General features: G+C 36.8%; 2 protein-coding genes across 2 annotated transcripts in view; one reads left to right on the top strand and one right to left on the bottom strand.

Annotated features, from left to right (window-relative positions):
- The first annotated feature begins 116 nt into the window (after nt 1-116).
- On the top strand, nt 117-4057 carry LOC105438438. The gene is made up of 5 exons (XM_011666238.2): nt 117-276; nt 1043-1119; nt 1493-1582; nt 2214-2354; nt 3859-4057. Exons 1-5 carry the CDS (start codon nt 210-212, stop codon nt 3994-3996), a joined length of 513 nt encoding a protein of 170 aa, XP_011664540.1. The 5' UTR covers nt 117-209; the 3' UTR covers nt 3997-4057.
- A 5550-nt stretch (nt 4058-9607) lies between these two features.
- The window catches only part of LOC586004 (polypeptide N-acetylgalactosaminyltransferase 10), a 46513-nt gene continuing 36603 nt past the window's right edge, over nt 9608-19517 (bottom strand). Inside the window, exons 8-13 of the mRNA XM_030980726.1 lie at nt 16922-17042; nt 15910-16020; nt 15062-15283; nt 13096-13203; nt 11722-11871; nt 9608-10776 (exon numbers count right to left, since the gene is read on the bottom strand). Coding sequence (XP_030836586.1) covers nt 10609-10776; nt 11722-11871; nt 13096-13203; nt 15062-15283; nt 15910-16020; nt 16922-17042 — 880 coding nt within the window. The 3' untranslated portion in view covers nt 9608-10608. The remainder of the gene's footprint in view (nt 10777-11721; nt 11872-13095; nt 13204-15061; nt 15284-15909; nt 16021-16921; nt 17043-19517) is intronic.

The following is a 19517-nucleotide window of genomic DNA, read 5'->3' as shown; positions in this document are numbered from 1 at the left end:
AATAATTGTGCAAATTTCTCGTTTAGCATCGTAATTGATGGATTTGTTGGTGCCCTGTGAAAGAATAAAAGTACCCCCTTCTCGTCAACTTGCTTTATCATTCTGATAATTTTCTACTACAGTTTTGATATCACTGATAATCCTTCCTTTTTATCATTTTTCTAAAGGATGCTACCAATGATTATCTTGAAGACAGGAAATCTGTTCACATGGAATCACCCAAATATCTCCTACAAGATGATCAAATGATCACAACGAGGAAAAAAGACGTACAAAGTACGTTCTAGTTTTCAATCATGTGCATGTTGTGATAACTAATCTCGTCATCATCGTCCCATGAGTCTTGGCTGACCTCTGTGACCCCTTTGTGACCCCTTTGAAGATAATTATCCAGGATGTTCTGTCTTGAGTTCATACGATAACTGTTTATAAAATGGTGTAGGGAAAAGCAGATTGGATGGCGAAGGAGACTCTCGTTTCAGATTGTAGCTTTCAGTCCTGTTATATTAGTAATCTCACAATGATGCATAATGTCACAAGGACACATAATAATTATCACGAAATTATACGATATTGTGACAGTACCGGTTGTAACTGGCACCGATGAACTTTTTCAGTATCTATTTCGTGTGGAGTCCAGTGATTCTACGCCGTAGCACAATATAAATTGATATAACGAATTTAATGGAAACCATTCATGTAATTAGCATAATGTTAATGGTCAGGGTGTAATCATATTCTTGTATAAGTTGGAATACTAAGTACAAAGTTTTTAAACTTAAACTCAATATTGTACTTCTTCAATGGGTATAATTAAGTATTATTCCTTAATTCATTAACTTACTCATTATTATCAACAAAGCTTTAAAACCTTATTCTTAATAAATGTATTCTTTTAGTTGGTGATAATTTTTATCATGATATCAATTCCTTTATGAATTGGCATATACTTTAAACAAACGTTAGACCTTACTCTGGATATTATTTCCTTCAGTTGGTACTGTTATCATATTGTTTTTGTTCTGTTCTTTTTTCCGTGTAGCTGAGAGTAAATCCGTGGCAGTACAAAGAACATGGAAAAGACTTACGGTGTCTGCGAACGCTCTTTCGCAAAAAGAGGTACTTTTTCTCACTTTCTATACTCTACTGTCTGTAGTCATGCCACTTTTCTAACATCTATCAGCAAATAGCTGCTGTTTTGTGATCATTAACAACAATAACAATTGAATTTATTAAGTGCTTTTCCAGAGTACACAGAGTCCTTTCCCTTAGTCTAAAGATAGATGAAGAAAAATTGTTTAAGATATGTTTTCAGATATCGGTTGAAGAAGTTTAGAAATGCTTTATACATTATCATCAATTTGAAGGCGTGCCAAATTAGTGGAACCTGCAACGTTGTGTTATAGATTTTTCGTTAAAAGTACTCCTTTTCAGTCGATGATATTATAATTGCATTTCTCCTTTTTTATTCCCCTTTTTCTGATATAATCAGGAAGATAAGAATCCAATCGATTATGCTCCATCCAATAAGATAAAGACGACATTCGCGAGACTGGCAACCTTGAAAGCAGGAATGGCATTTGTGAGTATACTGGTTGCAATAATTTATTCTTTAACTCTCGCCTCTTTATATTTGTTGTTTTCGATTAGTTACTTTATTCAACATTATATCCTTTTGAAATGTGTAAAATTTGCAATGTTTTTTTGTTATATATTTTTAAAAATGCAAAAGAAAAAGAAAATCAAACAGAAATAAATAAATCAAATCAAATGAAATCAAATCTGTTTTGACCATTTTCTTTAAATGTGGGTACCTTTGTGTACCTCAGAAAACTCGTAACATGTCCCTTGTGTATTGGTGCACAAGCCCCAGTATACAGGCCCTCATGATGCATGCCATTTTATATATATATATATATTCAAGCATTGTAAAAGCAGAAGCCTTTTAAAGCACTTTTAGATAATGATAGGAGATTGACTGACTGAAGAAAAGTCTTGTTTTACATCCTCTTCGATGAAGCAGATGAAGAAAAGAGAATATTTATCTTCTTAAGAAAGAAATCACTTGTCAAGTTAACATGAGATTGAATGCAGCGAGTATATACAATTAAAAACATAGCAACTTCTGTTCTACAGATCATAATTCATGTAAACTATTTTTGTTTGTCCACACCATAATTTTTATAACTCTGAACTTGTTTTGTTTTTACCAGGGCATCGAGTCACTTCTCCCGGGGACCCAGCCCGAGGCTAAGCTGTGTCTGATCAGTGACGGAGCTGAGGTCATACTCGTATCAAAACGACTCTTCGCAAGCGATGTTACTTCCACAACCTTGAAAACAGCCAGTAAATTGGTAAGAATTTGAGCAGGTATTTGACGTGAGAGTAAAGATGTTGCACTGCATGATAATCTGTTTGTACTTGACTGGTTGTGGTGATAGGAATCACAATAGAAGGTTGCTTCAACAACGTTAGTATAGTATGTCAACAGTTCATAATTATGTTAGTAAATCTCTTGAGCTACTTGATCGGAATTTAATGATACGATAGTTTTACTGCTTTTCATAACTATACTGATACTCCCATTTCATTAACTTTATGATGTAATATTATGGTTGAAACTGCATTAAATGAGGCTGTTTTGTTGATTCTTTTCTTACATTGTACAAAATGTAGTACAAAACAACTGCTGTACTACAGAGAGAGTGAGAGTAGAACTCGTAATAGCCATACACTGTTGTCAATGGCGTTGATCTAATGAAGATATGAAGCCATTCTCCTTCACTATGTACCTTCCATTCTCCCCTCTTTCTCTTTCTCTCTCTTTCTCTTTCTCTCTCTTTCTACTTCCATGTCTCTCTCTGGTTCTTTCTTGTCATATCTATATTCCTATTGCACTCTTCTTCCTTCCAATTTTAAGTAATCTTACCAAGACATGTCTACTGCTTAAAGGTACATATCAGAGCAAAAAGATTTATGTTCAATACTATATTATGCTACTGTTCTTGAATGTGCGATGGCTCCCAATGATCTAGTGCTGAGAATGTTCTATGTTGTCAGAAGCGGATCTAGAGGGGGGGGTTGGGGGGTTGCAACCCCCCCCAAAAAAAAAAATCCGGGGACCATTTTTTTAAATCTTATCTTTTTTTTTAAACTTGTAATTTTATTTTATTCTATTTCTATGTATTATTATTATTATTATTATTATTATTATTATTATTATTATTATTATTATTATTATTTCTTTTGGGGGGGGGGGGGGGGGGTTGGGCGAACAAATGTCACAGAGTCCCTTGCCCCCCCCCCCCCCATCAGATTTTTTGAGGACACGGGCCACCGCTGAAGTGACAAGCTAGGCCAGCGTTGCCGATTCTCATCCCCAAAATCCCCACATTAAAAAAAAAAAAAAAAAAAGGAAAAAAAAAAAGAAAAAAAAAAAGAAAAAAAAAAAAGAAAAAAGAACGCACGCTGGAGAGAAACCCTTTCAAGTGCAAATATTGTGAGAAGATATTCAACTCATCTGGTAACTTAACCAAACACATGATAACTCTGGATATAACTGTGTATTTAACTTTTACTTGATTTAAAAAGACGTTATCATGCACTGCTTTTTATGGTCTCCATTGTGTTAATAGATGCCAGGAAAACATCACTTACGGGGTTCAAATAAACACCCCAAAAAAATCGGCTCGCCGCTTTGCGGCTCGTGGACGATGCTCCGCATCGTCATTATTGGTCAACCCCCCCCTGAGCAAAAAGCTAGATCCGCCCCTGGTTGTTCAGCGATAACTTTACTTGACCATTATCATATCAAATAGAAAAATGCATTTTCTTGTGGTTATTGTATTTACATTGCAGGCTGTGGACTACCCTTCCGTTGACTTTACCAGGGAGGTTTTAGAAGAAGCCAGAACATGGGCAACATACAAGAACAGAGTCATCAAAGAGATATACAGAAAGAAGCTGGATAAGAGACCTGTACAACCAAGGAGATAACGAAAAGCATCAGTAGATAGATATAAATATATATTAGATAAATAAAAAGTAAGATATAAAATACATACGGATAGAATAGATTGATGCTTTTTAAATTTTCTTGGAAGTTTGTGCTTTCTGAAGGAGTGGTGTACTTAAATGAAATCTCTTGCCAGAACCTACTGACATTATTACTAAGATTGTTCAAAACCTTGCCTAATCTTGTGCTATTATGTATGACACAAAGATTTGCAACACTTAATGCGGCAACCAAAGTCCATGAAAATATGTTTTATAATAATGATAATAATAATAGGTCAATTTACATAGCGCAGCTACCATAATAAGGCACTAAAGCATTCAAGGAATTTCTTCCTACCGGGTACCCATTTACTTCACCTGGGCGGAGAGTGGCAAAATGTAGATTAATGTCTTGCCCAAGGACATTGGTGTCATGTTGGGACTCGAACCGCACAACCATGTGATCCACAGTCCGATGACATATCCGCTAGACCACGACACTTATACGTTATCTTTTGTTGATTTATTTTTATTTAGGGATGAGTGCCTGGTGTTGAAATGGTGTTGAATTATAAATGATACTGACCATGAATTGTGAAGCAAAAAAACTATACAAATTAGTATGAAATGTTTCATTATTATTATTTGATGCTATTCAAAGACGTTTGTTCTGTTTTCCTAAGTGATTTTCTACACAAGGTTTTATGTGCAATTATACTATTCAATGTCTTTCAAAAATTACTAACATTTGATAAAGTAAAAATATGTTGCGAGTCCATATAATTCATTTGGTGGGGAGAGAGAGACGGGGGGAGAGAGAGAGACGGGGAGAGAGAGACGGGGAGAGAGAGACGGGGAGAGAGAGACGGGGGAGAGAGAGACGGGGAGAGAGAGAGACGGGGAGAGAGAGAGAGAGACGGGGAGAGAGAGACGGGGAGAGAGAGACGGAGAGAGAGAGAGAGAGAGAGACGGGGAGAGAGAGAGAGAGACGAGGAGAGAGAGACGGGGAGAGAGAGACGGAGAGAGAGAGAGAGAGAGAGACGGGGAGAGAGAGAGAGAGACGAGGAGAGAGAGACGGGGAGAGGAGACAGGGAGGGGGAGAGAGAGAGAGAGAGACGGGGAGAGAGAGACGGAGAGAGAGAGAGAGACGGGGAGAATAGAGAGAGAGACGGGGAGAGAGAGAGAGAGACGGGGAGAGAGAGACGGGGAGAGAGAGACGGGGAGAGAGACGGAGAGAGGCGGAGAGAGACGGAGAGAGGCGGAGAGAGAGAGAGACGGGGAGAGAGAGAGAGAGACGGGGAGAGAGACGGGGGAGAGAGAGGGGGAGAGAGACGGGGGGAGAGAGAGAGAGGGGGAGAGAGACGGGGAGAGAGAGACGGAGAGAGAGAGAGAGAGAGACGGGGAGAGAGAGAGACGGGGAGAGAGACGGACGGAGAGAAATGTCTCTCTCTCCCCCCGTCTCTCTCCCCGTCTCTCTCCCCGTCTCTCTCTCTCTCTCTCCGTCTCTCTCTCTCTCTCTCCGTCTCTCTCTCTCCCCGTCTCTCTCTCTCTCTCCGCCTCTCTCCGTCTCTCTCCCCGTCTCTCTCTCTCCCCCGTCTCTCTCCCCGTCTCTCTCTCCCCGTCTCTCTCTCTCTCTATTCTCCCCGTCTCTCTCTCTCTCTCTCTCTCCCCGTCTCTCTCTCTCTCTCTCCTAGTTTGGGGAGGGACTGAAATTAACACATTTTCACAGAAGAAAAAATACATAAACACACGTTTTCTTCAAATATACATTTATTACTTCATGATGGAATGATATTACTTCATAAACACAATTTTATTCAATAATCTATAAAGGCAAATTCACAGTGAAAATCAGTCTTCATATACTACAACAGAAGAAGACAGAAATAGTGAGAGCTGTTTTGATTGCAAAGCTACATTTGACACAGAACTGAAAAATACAATTCAGACCATGAAAATTGGACATAAAGTAAGTATATAATGCACTATACAAAATTCTATATGTTTTAAAATGAATATGAGAAAAGAAGAAAAAAAAACCCACATAAAACAATGCATTATTTGGGTTCCGACATCTATGCATCTACAAGATGAACTCAACTTTGTGTAGCTTTCTATTTAATACTAAAAGGTTACAGGTAAAAAAGTGGTATTTTTTCACTACTCCCCCCCCCCCCCCCCAAAAAAAAAAAAAAAAAAAAAAAAAAAATCCTCCGTTCTGCAAATACTGCCCTGAAAGTTCATATTCAACAGTTCCTTACCTACAACATTCAATACCTCTGGATTATGGTCTCGCCTGCCAGCTATCATTTGACACTATTAGTTATTGCACGCTTTAGAATGTGCGACTGGACCGGTGTGGACTCAATACTGAATGAACTATGCATGTCACTGCAGGGGTAAATCCAGGGGGTGTTAGGAGGTAAATACCTCCCCCCCCCCCCTCCCCCCCTTCAACTTTGTGGTGAAATGCAAAAGCACTTGCATGTTTTGCACTCAGAGCCAAAGGGGTGTTATCTCTGTGTTAAAGTCAGGATATGAGTATACACACTTCTGGCTACCAAACAGATATTCTTTCTATATATGTCAACTCCTAATGGGCTTGAATGCAGTGTTACATGGCAAAGAAGCACATTGATCCTTCCCCCCCCCCCCCCCCTCTTCTTCTTCAAAATCCTGGATCCACCACCATGGCTGAATTCTAGCAATCCATTTTTAACCACTGTCGTAATTTATCATTGATCTGTTTCAGAACAGGAATCTGTAGAAATCAATTAATCTGTTTGTGAAACTAAACTGGAGGGAAGACAAATAATACTACATGTACATCACTTCCGGATGCAATGATTCTATAATAGCTCTGTAAATCGCTCGTGGCAAGAATTAGAAATAGAATTAAAGATTTTTTTCATTATTAAAAATGTCACATTTGAAATTCCAAATCAGCTGTTCAGAGCCAGAACGGCATTAAATTTGTGTTAAATTTCTGTATTTAGTGCCCTTCTGGTTCCAAACAGACAAAAAAATAACAGATTTGTGTGAAGAAATTTTGCCTTTTCCTGTACTGGAATGATATGCAACAAAAACCATCAGAAGAATTCCAATGGATGAACAAATTAACATATATGGCGACACAAGTGCTCTGAAACAGTTCATTATAACGTATTATAAATACCAGTATGTAAATATAATTACATATTTCTACATCACATGACCAACCTGAGCTGACAGTTTGTTCAACTTTTCATACAAAAAAATATCATACTTTTTTGGAATCGTATACTGATTGAACGAATAACATTGAATAGATGGAAACAAATATACATGTATAATATATATCTCCATTTGTATAACCCATGTTTGTCCTTTTATAGACATGATGTATCATGGTAAATCTCTACTTTTACTACAAAAAATAGACATTGTAATTTTATTGATGTTTCCATTTTAATCTTTCTTTGATTGTCCCAAGTGCCTTAAATCTAATTTAAGCTCTCTTACTTTCCTAAGTCATTACAAAAAACCTCTGGTACAATCCATGAATCCACATAATAAATATTTTGCACCAGTAAAAGTTGGAATTAAGGAAACAGTACTCAAAATGTACTGATATGCACACTCTCAATCAAAACTTAAACCTCTCTCTGTCTAAATATTGAAAACCAGATAATATATCATGAGCTGTATTTTTTTACCACAAAAAGAGATGAGAAAAAAGAAAGCCCTTAAAAAATAATTGAGGACTGCTCGAAGAAAGCAATTCCTCTTCATGATATACTTTTCTCTCTCTACATTGTGCTAAATATTAAAAACAAGCTTTGATAATATATGAGCTGTATTTACTACAAAAAGAGATGAGAAAAAAAAGAAAGCACAATAAATAAACCTGAAGACTGCTCGAAGAGAGCAAGTCCTCTTCATTATTACACTTGAGCTTAATACTAGCTGTAATATTCAGTGTGTGCAGCATACAGGAAAACATGGGTTAAGAGAGGCAAATGTAGATAACATGCCTTGTTAAAGGCTATAACAAATCCCAAATCTCATCTCCTTATTGCCAATTAAAAAAAGTGCCAACATTTACAATAGACTCTTTTCCATAATTTCTGAAGGAAATGCCTAAATGGTTTTGAAAATCAACTAATGGAATGCTATTCTTTCATATAGGCATCTTTGTCTTTGGATTTAATGCAATTCAGATTTGAAGAAAAAAATATTTAAGAGCATTTCATAAAATTCAAAGATAAAATAGGTAAAGAAATTTCATAGTTTCATAAAAATCAAAGAAAACATAGGAAAACAATACAAATCTATTCTTGGTTAATTTCTACTACTAATGACACAGTAGTACTGATAGGAAGTAGCTAAATCATCATAACTAAACACATAATTTAATATAGTAACAAGCAAGTCTCAATCAAAATACAGAGTGAAGAGACTTGACAAAATGTTGAACCTTTTAGAAACGGTTTCATCTCCATTTATGACTTAAAGATGAAATTGAGTTCTGGTCATGCGATCGCATTGTGAAAGAAACGGTGTGGAACCGACCAGAAAAGGTTGATCATCTAGCATATAAGTATTGGTGTGTACTGCAAGGTTCCTGAATCGTCAAAATGATAAGAAATTTGGCCAAGTCTTGGTAAAGTTACAAACACTTGCACAGAAAGATGTATATGGGACTACACGAACACGTGGCGTAAAAAGCCGGCCCCCGATTTTTACGATGTTACATGCATATTTAGAATATGAAGGCATTTGAAGAGCCATGCTTTTCAGGGAACATGTCTTAACCGATGTTCTTCCACACTTGCATAATAAGAATGAGTAATGCTCACAAATTATTTTTCACCTCTTCCCAGAACTCAACCTTCTCTTTAATGCCCTTCTAGCTCTGAGCAGGTGATAATGCTGGCTCACTCATTTGAACAGTAAATGAAAAAGAAATGGAAATACACATTTTCACCTCTCTCTACATATTATGTTTCATCAATTAACTTTTGTTTCTAAGAGCACAAACATCAAATACAACACAAGTTTCTTGCATCTACTTTGAGTTATATCACATCAAATACAAAAGCTGTGTAAAGGCACTTGACACATATCATACACTGTGAAAGATTATTTCCATTGAAAAGACATGGCTCAGTTGTCAGTATTGTATTGATAGTAATGGAAGCTAGGGAATAGATATTATCAAGAAAAAACACGTAACAGGAATATCGCAAAGTAAAAATTCACCCCTTGCTCTGTGGCAACTCTACAAAGAATAAATGTCTCCTTGTGAAAATATTAAAACAAACATAAAAGGGTAGAGGCGGGGTAATGGTTCTGTGGTAGAGCAGTGGGTCCTGGGTTCAAAACCCAAGTTGATGTGCTAATGCCCTTTGGTAAGGCATCAATCCTCAATTACCAAGTCCCTCAGAGAGGACTTACAGCTTTAAGTCCACTAGATGCTTGTATACCACTTTTAACACATTTTCATTAAAAAACATAACATTTTCCCTTTTTACTGGGAAGATGTTTTTAATAGTACAATGCCATGTATATTATTCCTATAACTTTTGATAGGGGTACTTGCATGAACATTTTTGTAGCCAATTTACTTTGGCTACAGAGTCATACTAAAAATTTAACAGACTTACACAACAAAACTTTTCCTTCTATTTCCTTAAGTTGAGAGACACTACTTCAATTCTAAGCTCCATCAATGGACGTATGGAAAACTATAATTGAAGCCATTTTACTTGCACAGCATACTAGAGAAAATATAGTATGCAATATAAAAATATTGTTGTGAAGTTCTTTTTTTCTTTATCTCTTCATAGTTATAATATTCAATATCTTAGTCTTATGTAAAAATGTACAATTAAATATATTAGTAATGCTCGTATTAAAGAAACATTTCAGCAAGTATAGTATTGATGAAAATGACAAACACGCAGGATACTTATATGAATGAACAAAATGTAAAATATCAATTATTAAGTAATTCCACATAAAATAATTCATGAAGAGTTATTAAAAGAAATTATGGTTTCTATACATTAATGGAACTGTGCTACATCATTTCATACTGGTATGAATCTAAGATGGAATCTATCACTATCCAAATATTACAATTACTCTTAAAATACTACAACATAATATGCTCTGAAATAAAAGTATGAAAGTACTGATATATCTGTCCAAGGCATAGCTCTAAACATATCCTTTATTAAATCTACTGTTCATTGTTGATTTGAAAGTATATCATCAAAAGTTACAAAACTGGCACCTATTTAGTCTTTTATTGCAATCAATTTGCCACTTCGATGATAAGAACTTTTTAAAAATATCATAAACATGCTTTCATAAGCCAATTTTGTGTTTATCATCAACATTCATTTTACTTTTACAATTAAAGCATGAAATACCACAAAAAGCATAAAGCTTTAGAGGGAATGGACAACAAGCCTTTTTTATGTATCAGACAAAAAAAATTGTTTAATCTCATTTCGAACAACTTTATCTTTAACATAAAATCTTGACTACAGAGACAAGAACACATTCGTTAACAAAAATCACACGTTCAAACAAATAATATTGGCACTTAATATTTTCAATCTTTCATCAAAAGATTGCATGTTTTTTAACTAGTTCATTTAACTTCTTGGAGTTTGGTTGGGCCCAGGTCCACTTCAGATCCTGTTTGTCCTCAACGCAATGAGTCATCACTGCTTTGTCACCTGCTGCAGACAGACACAGATGCGAGACCGGATGATAGATGATATGACGTCCCTGATTTATTGAAAATGAAAAAACAAACAATTATTAACATCCCATACTTAGTGTAAATATTTTAAAATCTAGATATATTTACTCAATAAACGGGACGAGTGCTACATAATTTCCTTGAAATCAAAATAAATATTGATTAATCGTAGTGAATCTGAATTTAGATATAATCAGTCTACATTAAAGCTAGTCTGAATAGTTGCTATGGTACAATGTACATCTTTGGTCAATTGGAGCTGGAGAATGCAAAACAAACTTAATATGATAGCTTAGTGAAATGTAGAGGCATAAAAAGATGTTGGAAGACAAAATGCACATTTGTTGAAAATCATAATTCTATTACAGAGAGGTAGAACCACATTATTAGGAATGTCGAGCTATTAAATATAATGTTCTACATTGTTTAAGCTTCATATTACCTAAGCTTTCATTCATATATGTCCAATGACATTCACAGACATTATTAACTATTAAAACCTTTTGTCATTATCGTTATCATTATCATCATCATTATCATTACCATCACTATAACTATCACTTTCATTATCATCAATATCATCAGTATCAATACTATTGCTACTATCATTATTAGCATTATTATCAAAATATATCATTACAATAAGCCAGTTCACAGTTGCAGTCTGAGCATGAGCAGATAAAGGTCATTGCAGACCACATTGTGAAATACACGGAGACAAAATACTGGATACATGCTAATGAAAGTTACGTAATCATTATTCATTTATGCACAAGCAGTGCACTCCATGATACACAGGAGGAAGTAGTCTTTGAAAAGGGGGAAATAAAGGCTATCTATGTAGCACCTCCATCACTGTAGGAGTGATTATTTCCAAATATACAAAGTGGGGCCTCTTCATGTTTTGAAGATCTGTGGATATTCGAGGTCATTTGGCACGTGTGCTAACCGTGAACTGGTCTCCGACTCACCTCATCATAGACCCAGAGCTGATTGCCCCCTCCATGGTGACACGGATAAAGAATAGGTTCCGCTCCCTCCCTTCCGTAGGGGAAGTCTACGCACTGTTTCCGACTCTTTGATGATGGCCTGAAATCATCATGCCAAGTCAACTCCCAAAACTGTCGGAGAAGATAATAATAATGATAATAATATGATTTTCTGGATTTATAAAGTACTTGAAACATCAACAGTGTCTCTATAATGCACTTTACAGATACAGTCAAACCCGCTTTAGTGACAACCTGTCTACAAAGACCACAGCTTTTGTTTCCCTCGAAAACGGTTTCTCATTGAAACATGAACTAAAGGAACCTGTATACAAAGGCCACTTGTTGTGTTTCCCTTGGGCGGTTGCTATAGACAAGTTTGACTGTATATGATTACCCCAGTCATCAGATTCAGGCTTGCCCACACAGGTATGCACATTTTTCACTCCCGAAGGAACATACCAGCCAGGCGCCATTTTAAATATGCTCACAATGCTACGCATACAGTAACTATGACTTTCGCATCCTACAGGGTACACATTCAACACCTGGGTGGAGAGTGGCAAATGTGGATTGATGTCTCGCCAAAGGACATTAGCACCAGACTGGGATGCAAACTCACAACACTTGGATTGAGAGTCAAACGAATAAACCACAACACCTCCTGAAGAGATGTAAGTACATCGCTCTGTTGTCTGTCTTGTTTATCGTTGATTGAGAAAAAAAAATGTTTTCAAGGCAATAGCTCTTCTGCGCATTCAAAATAAGGATGCAGGAACTTCAACATAAAGTTAACAAACGTTCAAGAAGGCACTTTTTGGAGCATGGAAGTTTTGAGCATTGCAAATTATGATTCAATCATTGACCGATATTAATTAATTGGATATTTTGGATTGACTATCAGACATCACAATGCTTTCCAGTAAGTATTATGCCTTAAAGTTGGCTCACTAAAGTAAGATGCTAGAGGTGTTGTAGAGGTGTTGAGGTCTAGTGGATCACAGGGTCCGCGGTTCGAGTCCTGCCACGGCACTAATGTCCTTTGGCAAGATATTAATCTACATTTGCCACTCTCCACCCAGGTGTTAAATGCGTACCGGTAGGAAGCAATTCCTTGAATGCTGTGAGCGCCAAAATCAGCTGCCTAGCAGAGCCGGGGGTAATACATGTACTTGGGAGCGCCTTGAGCACAATGCATGGTGGATATGTGGGCTTTATAAATATCCAATATTATTCTAATTTATTATTAAGTGAGATCTAAATAAAAGTTAAGACATGTTACTTAGCCACGTAAAATGTCATTTAAAATACTGACAAGATCTACACACTGAATTGGATATGGCCCCTGGGTCTTACCTGAGAACCTCCCTGTTTCATGGATCTAGGGTTGCATTCCTGTACCCGAAGCTCATCTTTACCACCCTGTGATAACGTCAGGCACTTTCCTGTACTCGTATGTGTTATCTGTAGAAATGTAGCAAACATAAAAGAGAATAACAAATTTAGTTTAAATGATACTAATGATGTTACCATGATGTTACCTGTTTTAACAATTCATAGTACAGTCAAACCTGCTTTAGTGACCACCTGTCGACAAAGACCACATTTTTTGTTTCCCATGCCAATGGTTTCTCATTGAAACATGTACTAAAGGAACCTGTCTACAAAGATCACTTTTTGTGTTTCTCTTGGGTGGTCACTATAGATAGGTTTGACTGTACTTGGAATTTGTCATCACTATTATGAACCGAAGAATCCATACAATGATATACATGACAGATTTGTCGCTTCATAAAAAAACCACCATCGATTTTAAAGACCATCTCCCCCCCCCCCCCCCTCTTGGAAAAAGAAGAGAAGTAAAAATAAACGAAATGGAACATGATGCAGAAAAATAGTAGCAAATGCTGAGATACATGCAATCTTTGTTGTTCCAAACATTTGGTTGCATCCTCCACATGATATATATATCTCTTCAATCCTTCTTAATTGACAAAGGCACATAATTGTGATCCCTTTCAGACGTGCAGATTACACTTCAGTGTTTGATATTTTGTGTTTACTACTCAACATGCACATGACGTTGAAGTCTTCAAAAAAGCCTTTAAAACTTATCTTTTTTTATAAGTGTTAGCACTGATTGTAAAGAGCATTGTGAAGAGCACTGTGAGGGTCTACCGCCCTGAAATGCACTATAGAAGAACTTATCACTACTACTATTATTATTATTTGTATTATTAAGTTTGAAATTGTCAACAGGAAAATATTTTTAAATTTTTCACATGAGGAGTGTATCTCGTTTGTGCCTTAGATGTTTGTGCCTATCTCTTCCGATTTTTGCAAAGAAAACTTTCCCCAAGATGATCAAAATTGCACTGGCAATCCAAACTGCATTCCTGGACAGAAGTAGGGAGGTTTAGCAAGGGATAGAGGCACATGCATGTAGTAAGGAGAGTGTATGCTCACGCTTCCATAGTTTCCTTGATATAAATAATTATCTAACATTTCCTGTTTATTTAAAGTCCACATTAAATAACAAAGAGAAAATAAGAAAGAAAGAAAGAAATAACAACATTGAATGAAACACTCTGGATCCCACAGACAAATGGCACACACAAAAATATAGTAATGACAAATAAAAAGAAATTAGATAGATAAACATGAAATTCATTGCTGGATGAGAACTAAATGACTACAAAACAAAATGAAGCAGATTTATATATCTCGATCTTATAAATGAAAGCAGAAATTTACTAAAGTATGGATTAATTTTCAAGTATAGCAATGGCACAAATCAAAATATAAGAGAGAGATCCAATGAGAAAAAAATGGATACATGCTCATGAAAGTTATGTAATCATTATCAATTAATGCACCAACAGAGCATTCCATGATATACATATTAAAGGGGGAACAAAAGCTATTCGTAGAGTACCTAGTACACTTTTGGAATGATTCTAAAATGCAGAGTGGGTCTCTTCTATGTTTAAAAGATCTGTGGATATTTGTACATGTTCTAAAACTAAGGAGCAGGCGCGATAGCTCAGTTAGTAGAGCAGTGGTCTTGTGATCCGGCAACCCGGGTTCGAAACCAAGTCGATGCGCTAGTGCCCTTTGGTAAGGCATTAATCCTCATTACCAGGTCCCTCAGAGAGGACCTAAAGCCATCGGCCATCTGGTAGCTTACTTACAAGCATTTATGCTTTCTTAGCAGTCAGGTAAAATAACCATCACCACTAAAAAAAACTGATCTACTCCAAGGTATCGTGCTTCCGATTGTACAGTTGTTAGAATCAAGCTTTTGAGATGTGTTCAGACTTACGTGACCCTTAGCTCCGCCCTCCGGCTCCACGGGAGGATAGTACTGGAGGATATCTGGCGCCACCTCAGTCAGGAACCAGGTGAAGTTTTTACACTGGAGCCTCTCCCGCAGGGCGAGCTGCTTGCTGATGTCGCCGTAGTCTTGCCCCTTCAGGTACGGCCGACGCTCGTAGAAGTACTTGCCCCACTCGTCCATCCACACTTCAACCACTCGTAAAAGATTCTGGGGAAAAGATTGAAAGATTTCGACTCTTATCAACAAGTATAATTATAATTTACCAATGTTTATTTGTTTACACTCATTAACCAGAATTTGTATTTGTAATACTTCAATTAAAGTAAACATGAAAAAAGGAAAAAAAAAAGTTTCCACAAACTTGTATATTTCCAGTCTTCAGATCAAACATGAAATGTGGGAAACTCAGGACATAATGTATACCAAAACAAATATAAAGAATTACATCATACAAATCCCCTGGGTTACTTACAGTATACCTTCAAAAAAAAAATATTTGTATAGAAATTTTAAAAATCAGTTCCACAAGGATAAACATGCAGTGATTCCCCTTCAATCACTGAACAGCTGCGCTTCCACTCTGAACACTCCACACCTCCTTTCCCAAATACAATAAAAACAAATTACCCAAACTGTTAGCTTAGAATAATTTCCCCACTCTCTCAATAAAATGAGATATGTTGGTAGTTGTCAAGTCTTCATTATCCAGGATCTGTCAAAGTCATTTTCAGCCAGAAAGGGTGAATTACTTATTCTCCGCTTGAACAAGCCAGACTCCGAGAACAGATTGAGGAAAGAGTTCACACTTGATTAATCAATTCCATCAGACTCACTTTATTGATCACACCTGCGCCTCCAGGCACCGTGTAAGACATAAATTTTCGGTAGATGTGTCCGACCCGCGAACACGGTATCTCCTCCATTTCACCCCCACACATCCAAACCTGCAAGAAGGAAAAAAAGATAAAGAACAAATTCTGGGTATAAATGACTAATATTAAAGCTGTGAACTGTCAGAAACACAGTAACAATGAAGAAAAGATTTGTTTATCTTTGTTTTCAATGCATGCCTGCCTCAACATTTTGTAAGTTTCAAATTTTCATTTGAAAATTTTCATTGTAAAGAAAGAATAAAGTAAATTTCAGATCAAAAAATATATAATTGCATATGAATATTTGGTAACTTTAATACATTTTGTGATTAATTTCAACAGATAAAATTTCACACAGATATAATCAATATTCTGCATTTTAGAAGTATAAAGAAACTAACAAAGCTCAAATCTTATTAGCAATACTCATCGTGCACTTCCAAGAGAATTCTATGCTCACTAAAGTGTTCTCAATAAGACACGCTGAGCTTCTGTTAAACAGTTGTGATTGATCTAAATAAAAAGCAAGTCCTGCAATCAATCTTAAACTTAGAATCTCTTATATCTATGCCATAGAGTTGTGATTGATTGAAAGCTGCAAGAAATTTGAATCAATCAGAACTTGTCTGTATGGAGCCAGAAGGACTTTAGCTCAAGTTACAGTATACGAGCCAATGCCCTTCTTGCTCTACCAAAAATAATTTGGATTTATATAGCGTAAAACAAAATACTGTCTCTAAGCGCTTTACAGATACTATTACCCAGTCATCGAATTCATTCATGCACCATCTCCACTTCCTGGGGAGTATTCCTACGGTATGGTCACCGTGAGGGCATATGGCAATTACTATTTGAAAAACACAAAGGCTTTTGTCATCCCACCAGGTCCCCATTTCTCTCCTGTGTATGGAGTGGCAAATGTAGATTAATGCCCTGCCAAGATATTAGTAGATAAGTGCCTCTAGAGACCTACCTTGAAAGACAAATCATACTGTTCTCCTCCCCATATCTCCAGTCCCTCATCATAGCCACCCAACTCCTCCATGAAGTACTTCCTGTCTACTGCAAACAAGCCACCAGCCATGATGGGTGTCCTAGATGATGAAAAGATGAACAGTGTTATTGCTGAAGGAGAAACTGGTATCATTATCAGAATTTTTATTTTAATCCACCCCTACTGTTGGTGACAAAACCTTGCCACAGAAAGGATATATTCTAAGATTTATTGGGGTTGAAAAAGTTTCTTCCTTGTTCCTTATTTAGAGTGGGTACATATATTGCAAATTATGGTCTCAAGCAAGGTATTTCAAGTCAAATTTAACAACAAAGTGTTTTTTATTCTTCCTAAAATAAAATACAGGTTTGCAAGGTTCACAAGGAAGACATCTATCTCAATTGTCTATAAATTCTAAGTTTTCAATAATGGATCCAAAATTTAAAAAATTGATTGAAGTTTGGAGGTGTATAAGAAGTGTTGAACAAAAAAGAAAAAAAAGAGGAAAAAGAAGCACTTCAGGTCAAATGAAAGAAAAGGTGTGTAAGACAGGTGACATGTCCAATTCCTGGAAGCTTGCATTAAACATGGTCCTCTCAATTTCTAAAGTCGACAAGAAGTCACAATGAGTGTAACGCTTTAAATAATGTAGAGCGGCAACACTTACAAACTCTTACTTCTACATGCACTTCACGTCTTCCTCTGTTTCTCACTCTCTCCTTCTCTCTCTCTCTTCCTCTTTCTGTCTCTCTCTGTCTGTCTCTATCTGTCTCCCCCTCCCCCTCCCCTCTTTCATAGCACAGGGAATTGTTTTAAGGGATTCCTGGACAGAGGCTGATGCATTATTGACTCTTTTTCACCACGCTCATGTCAAAGTCTGAGGTTACTCCATGGCATACACCAAGGCATCAAACGGCCAGCAAAATGTCCCTTTCATCGGCCATACGTGTGAAAATCTCCCTACAGGGAAGATTCCCTCATGGGGCATACAACGTGGACTGCCAGCACAAAACTTCCAACAACTGTACAAATTTTGGGCCTAGTATAGAATTTGTATCTAATTCTAATCTGATTTCAAAATGTCCAAAATTTTTGCTTTTCGAGCCGGATTCCAAAATAACCAGAAATCGGCTTTTCCTTCCATTTTCTTTTCGACAGGTAACTTCAGGGGGTTACAGCAGTGAGCACCCATTACATCTCTAATCACTTGTTAGTTTCATGCATGTTTCATGCATGTTTCACGGACATGTAAGATCTGTCCCCCAATAGATTTAGCCAAACTTCTGAAACATAATCTGTATTCTAAACATGCCTTCCAACCAACCATTCAATCATATATCCATTCATATATACCGATATATTCAACTAACTTTCCCACTCTCTATATCAACAAATATATGTCGAACAATAAAATATACCCCCCAGATCACATTAAAAAGTCACAAGATTGTCACATAGTAATTTTGCCAAGTAACAGTCCGAAGACAAAAGGTCGATTGCCAGATCAACGATCCCTCAATAATTCAAACTACAGCTCTCTGGATCTCCCTGCTGTGACAGATAAAACAGGCATTAAAGAATCATGGTATAATGTATGAAGCATGGACAGAAGCTATCAAAGGCAGATCCAAGGGGGCATTGGGGCATGTGCACCCCCCCCCCCTTACAAAAAGAAAAGAAGAAGGAGAAGGGACATCAAGTAGAAAGAAAGAAAAGAAGAAGCATGAGCAGATAAACATTTTGTTTTTGCTTGTCACTGAATTGTGTAAAATGGCACGCCTAAGAAAAACTTGATGACTCCCCCCTTTTTTTGCTTATGATACAATTTGTGGGACTTGTGCCTCCATCCTCCCTACTAAAGAATTCTAAATCCGCCACTGGGTATGAGGGAGAGCCTTGTTGGGCTGACATGGTATATGGCACCAAAGGTAAATGCTACTGTTTGGAGGGTTATCATTTATTCATACAGATGAGGTGCAAAATGTATGTAGGGCTGGAAGCCTAGATGAAGACTGGGAGAGAGGAAGAAAAAAAAGCCTTTCAATTTCTTTTCCCAATAAAGTATGTCACTTGCCTTCCAACAGAACATTTTTCATGATTTAGAAGGTCTATTTTCTAATTCATGTGCTTATGAAGATAGTAGGAGTCTAAGTTGTTGACTTGGGTACAAGGTGACATGAGCATGAAGAGGATAGTACAGCCAAAAGGGTTATGAGATATAAGCCAATGTTGACCTTAATTGGTTAGGATAGGTTTGGGAGTCATTTTCAAATGCCCTAGAATGAGAAAAGCACATGTCCATTAAATATTGACCTATATATTTGAGCCCTCTCTGACTCTCTTCGATGAAGCATGCATTAAAGAGTCATGAGATAATGTAAAATTGATGTGATGCCATTAGGAGATTCCCCAGTCAACATCCAATGATAGGAGAGACCTTGTGAATACAAATTTGCAATTCTCTACATTAGTCCAATTTTTAGTAGCATCTATCTGTATGATTAGTCCTTTAGAATGTATAATGTCAATATTATTAAAGGGGAATGGATTGAAGGGACAATCCAGCCCGACACAT

The sequence above is a fragment of the Strongylocentrotus purpuratus genome, unplaced genomic scaffold (assembly GCF_000002235.5).
Source record: "Strongylocentrotus purpuratus isolate Spur 01 unplaced genomic scaffold, Spur_5.0 spur5_scaffold_11, whole genome shotgun sequence".
NCBI classification, from domain to species: domain Eukaryota; kingdom Metazoa; phylum Echinodermata; class Echinoidea; order Camarodonta; family Strongylocentrotidae; genus Strongylocentrotus; species Strongylocentrotus purpuratus.
The sequence above is the reverse complement of the archived record's forward strand: the minus strand, read 5'-3'. Positions and strand labels throughout refer to the sequence as shown.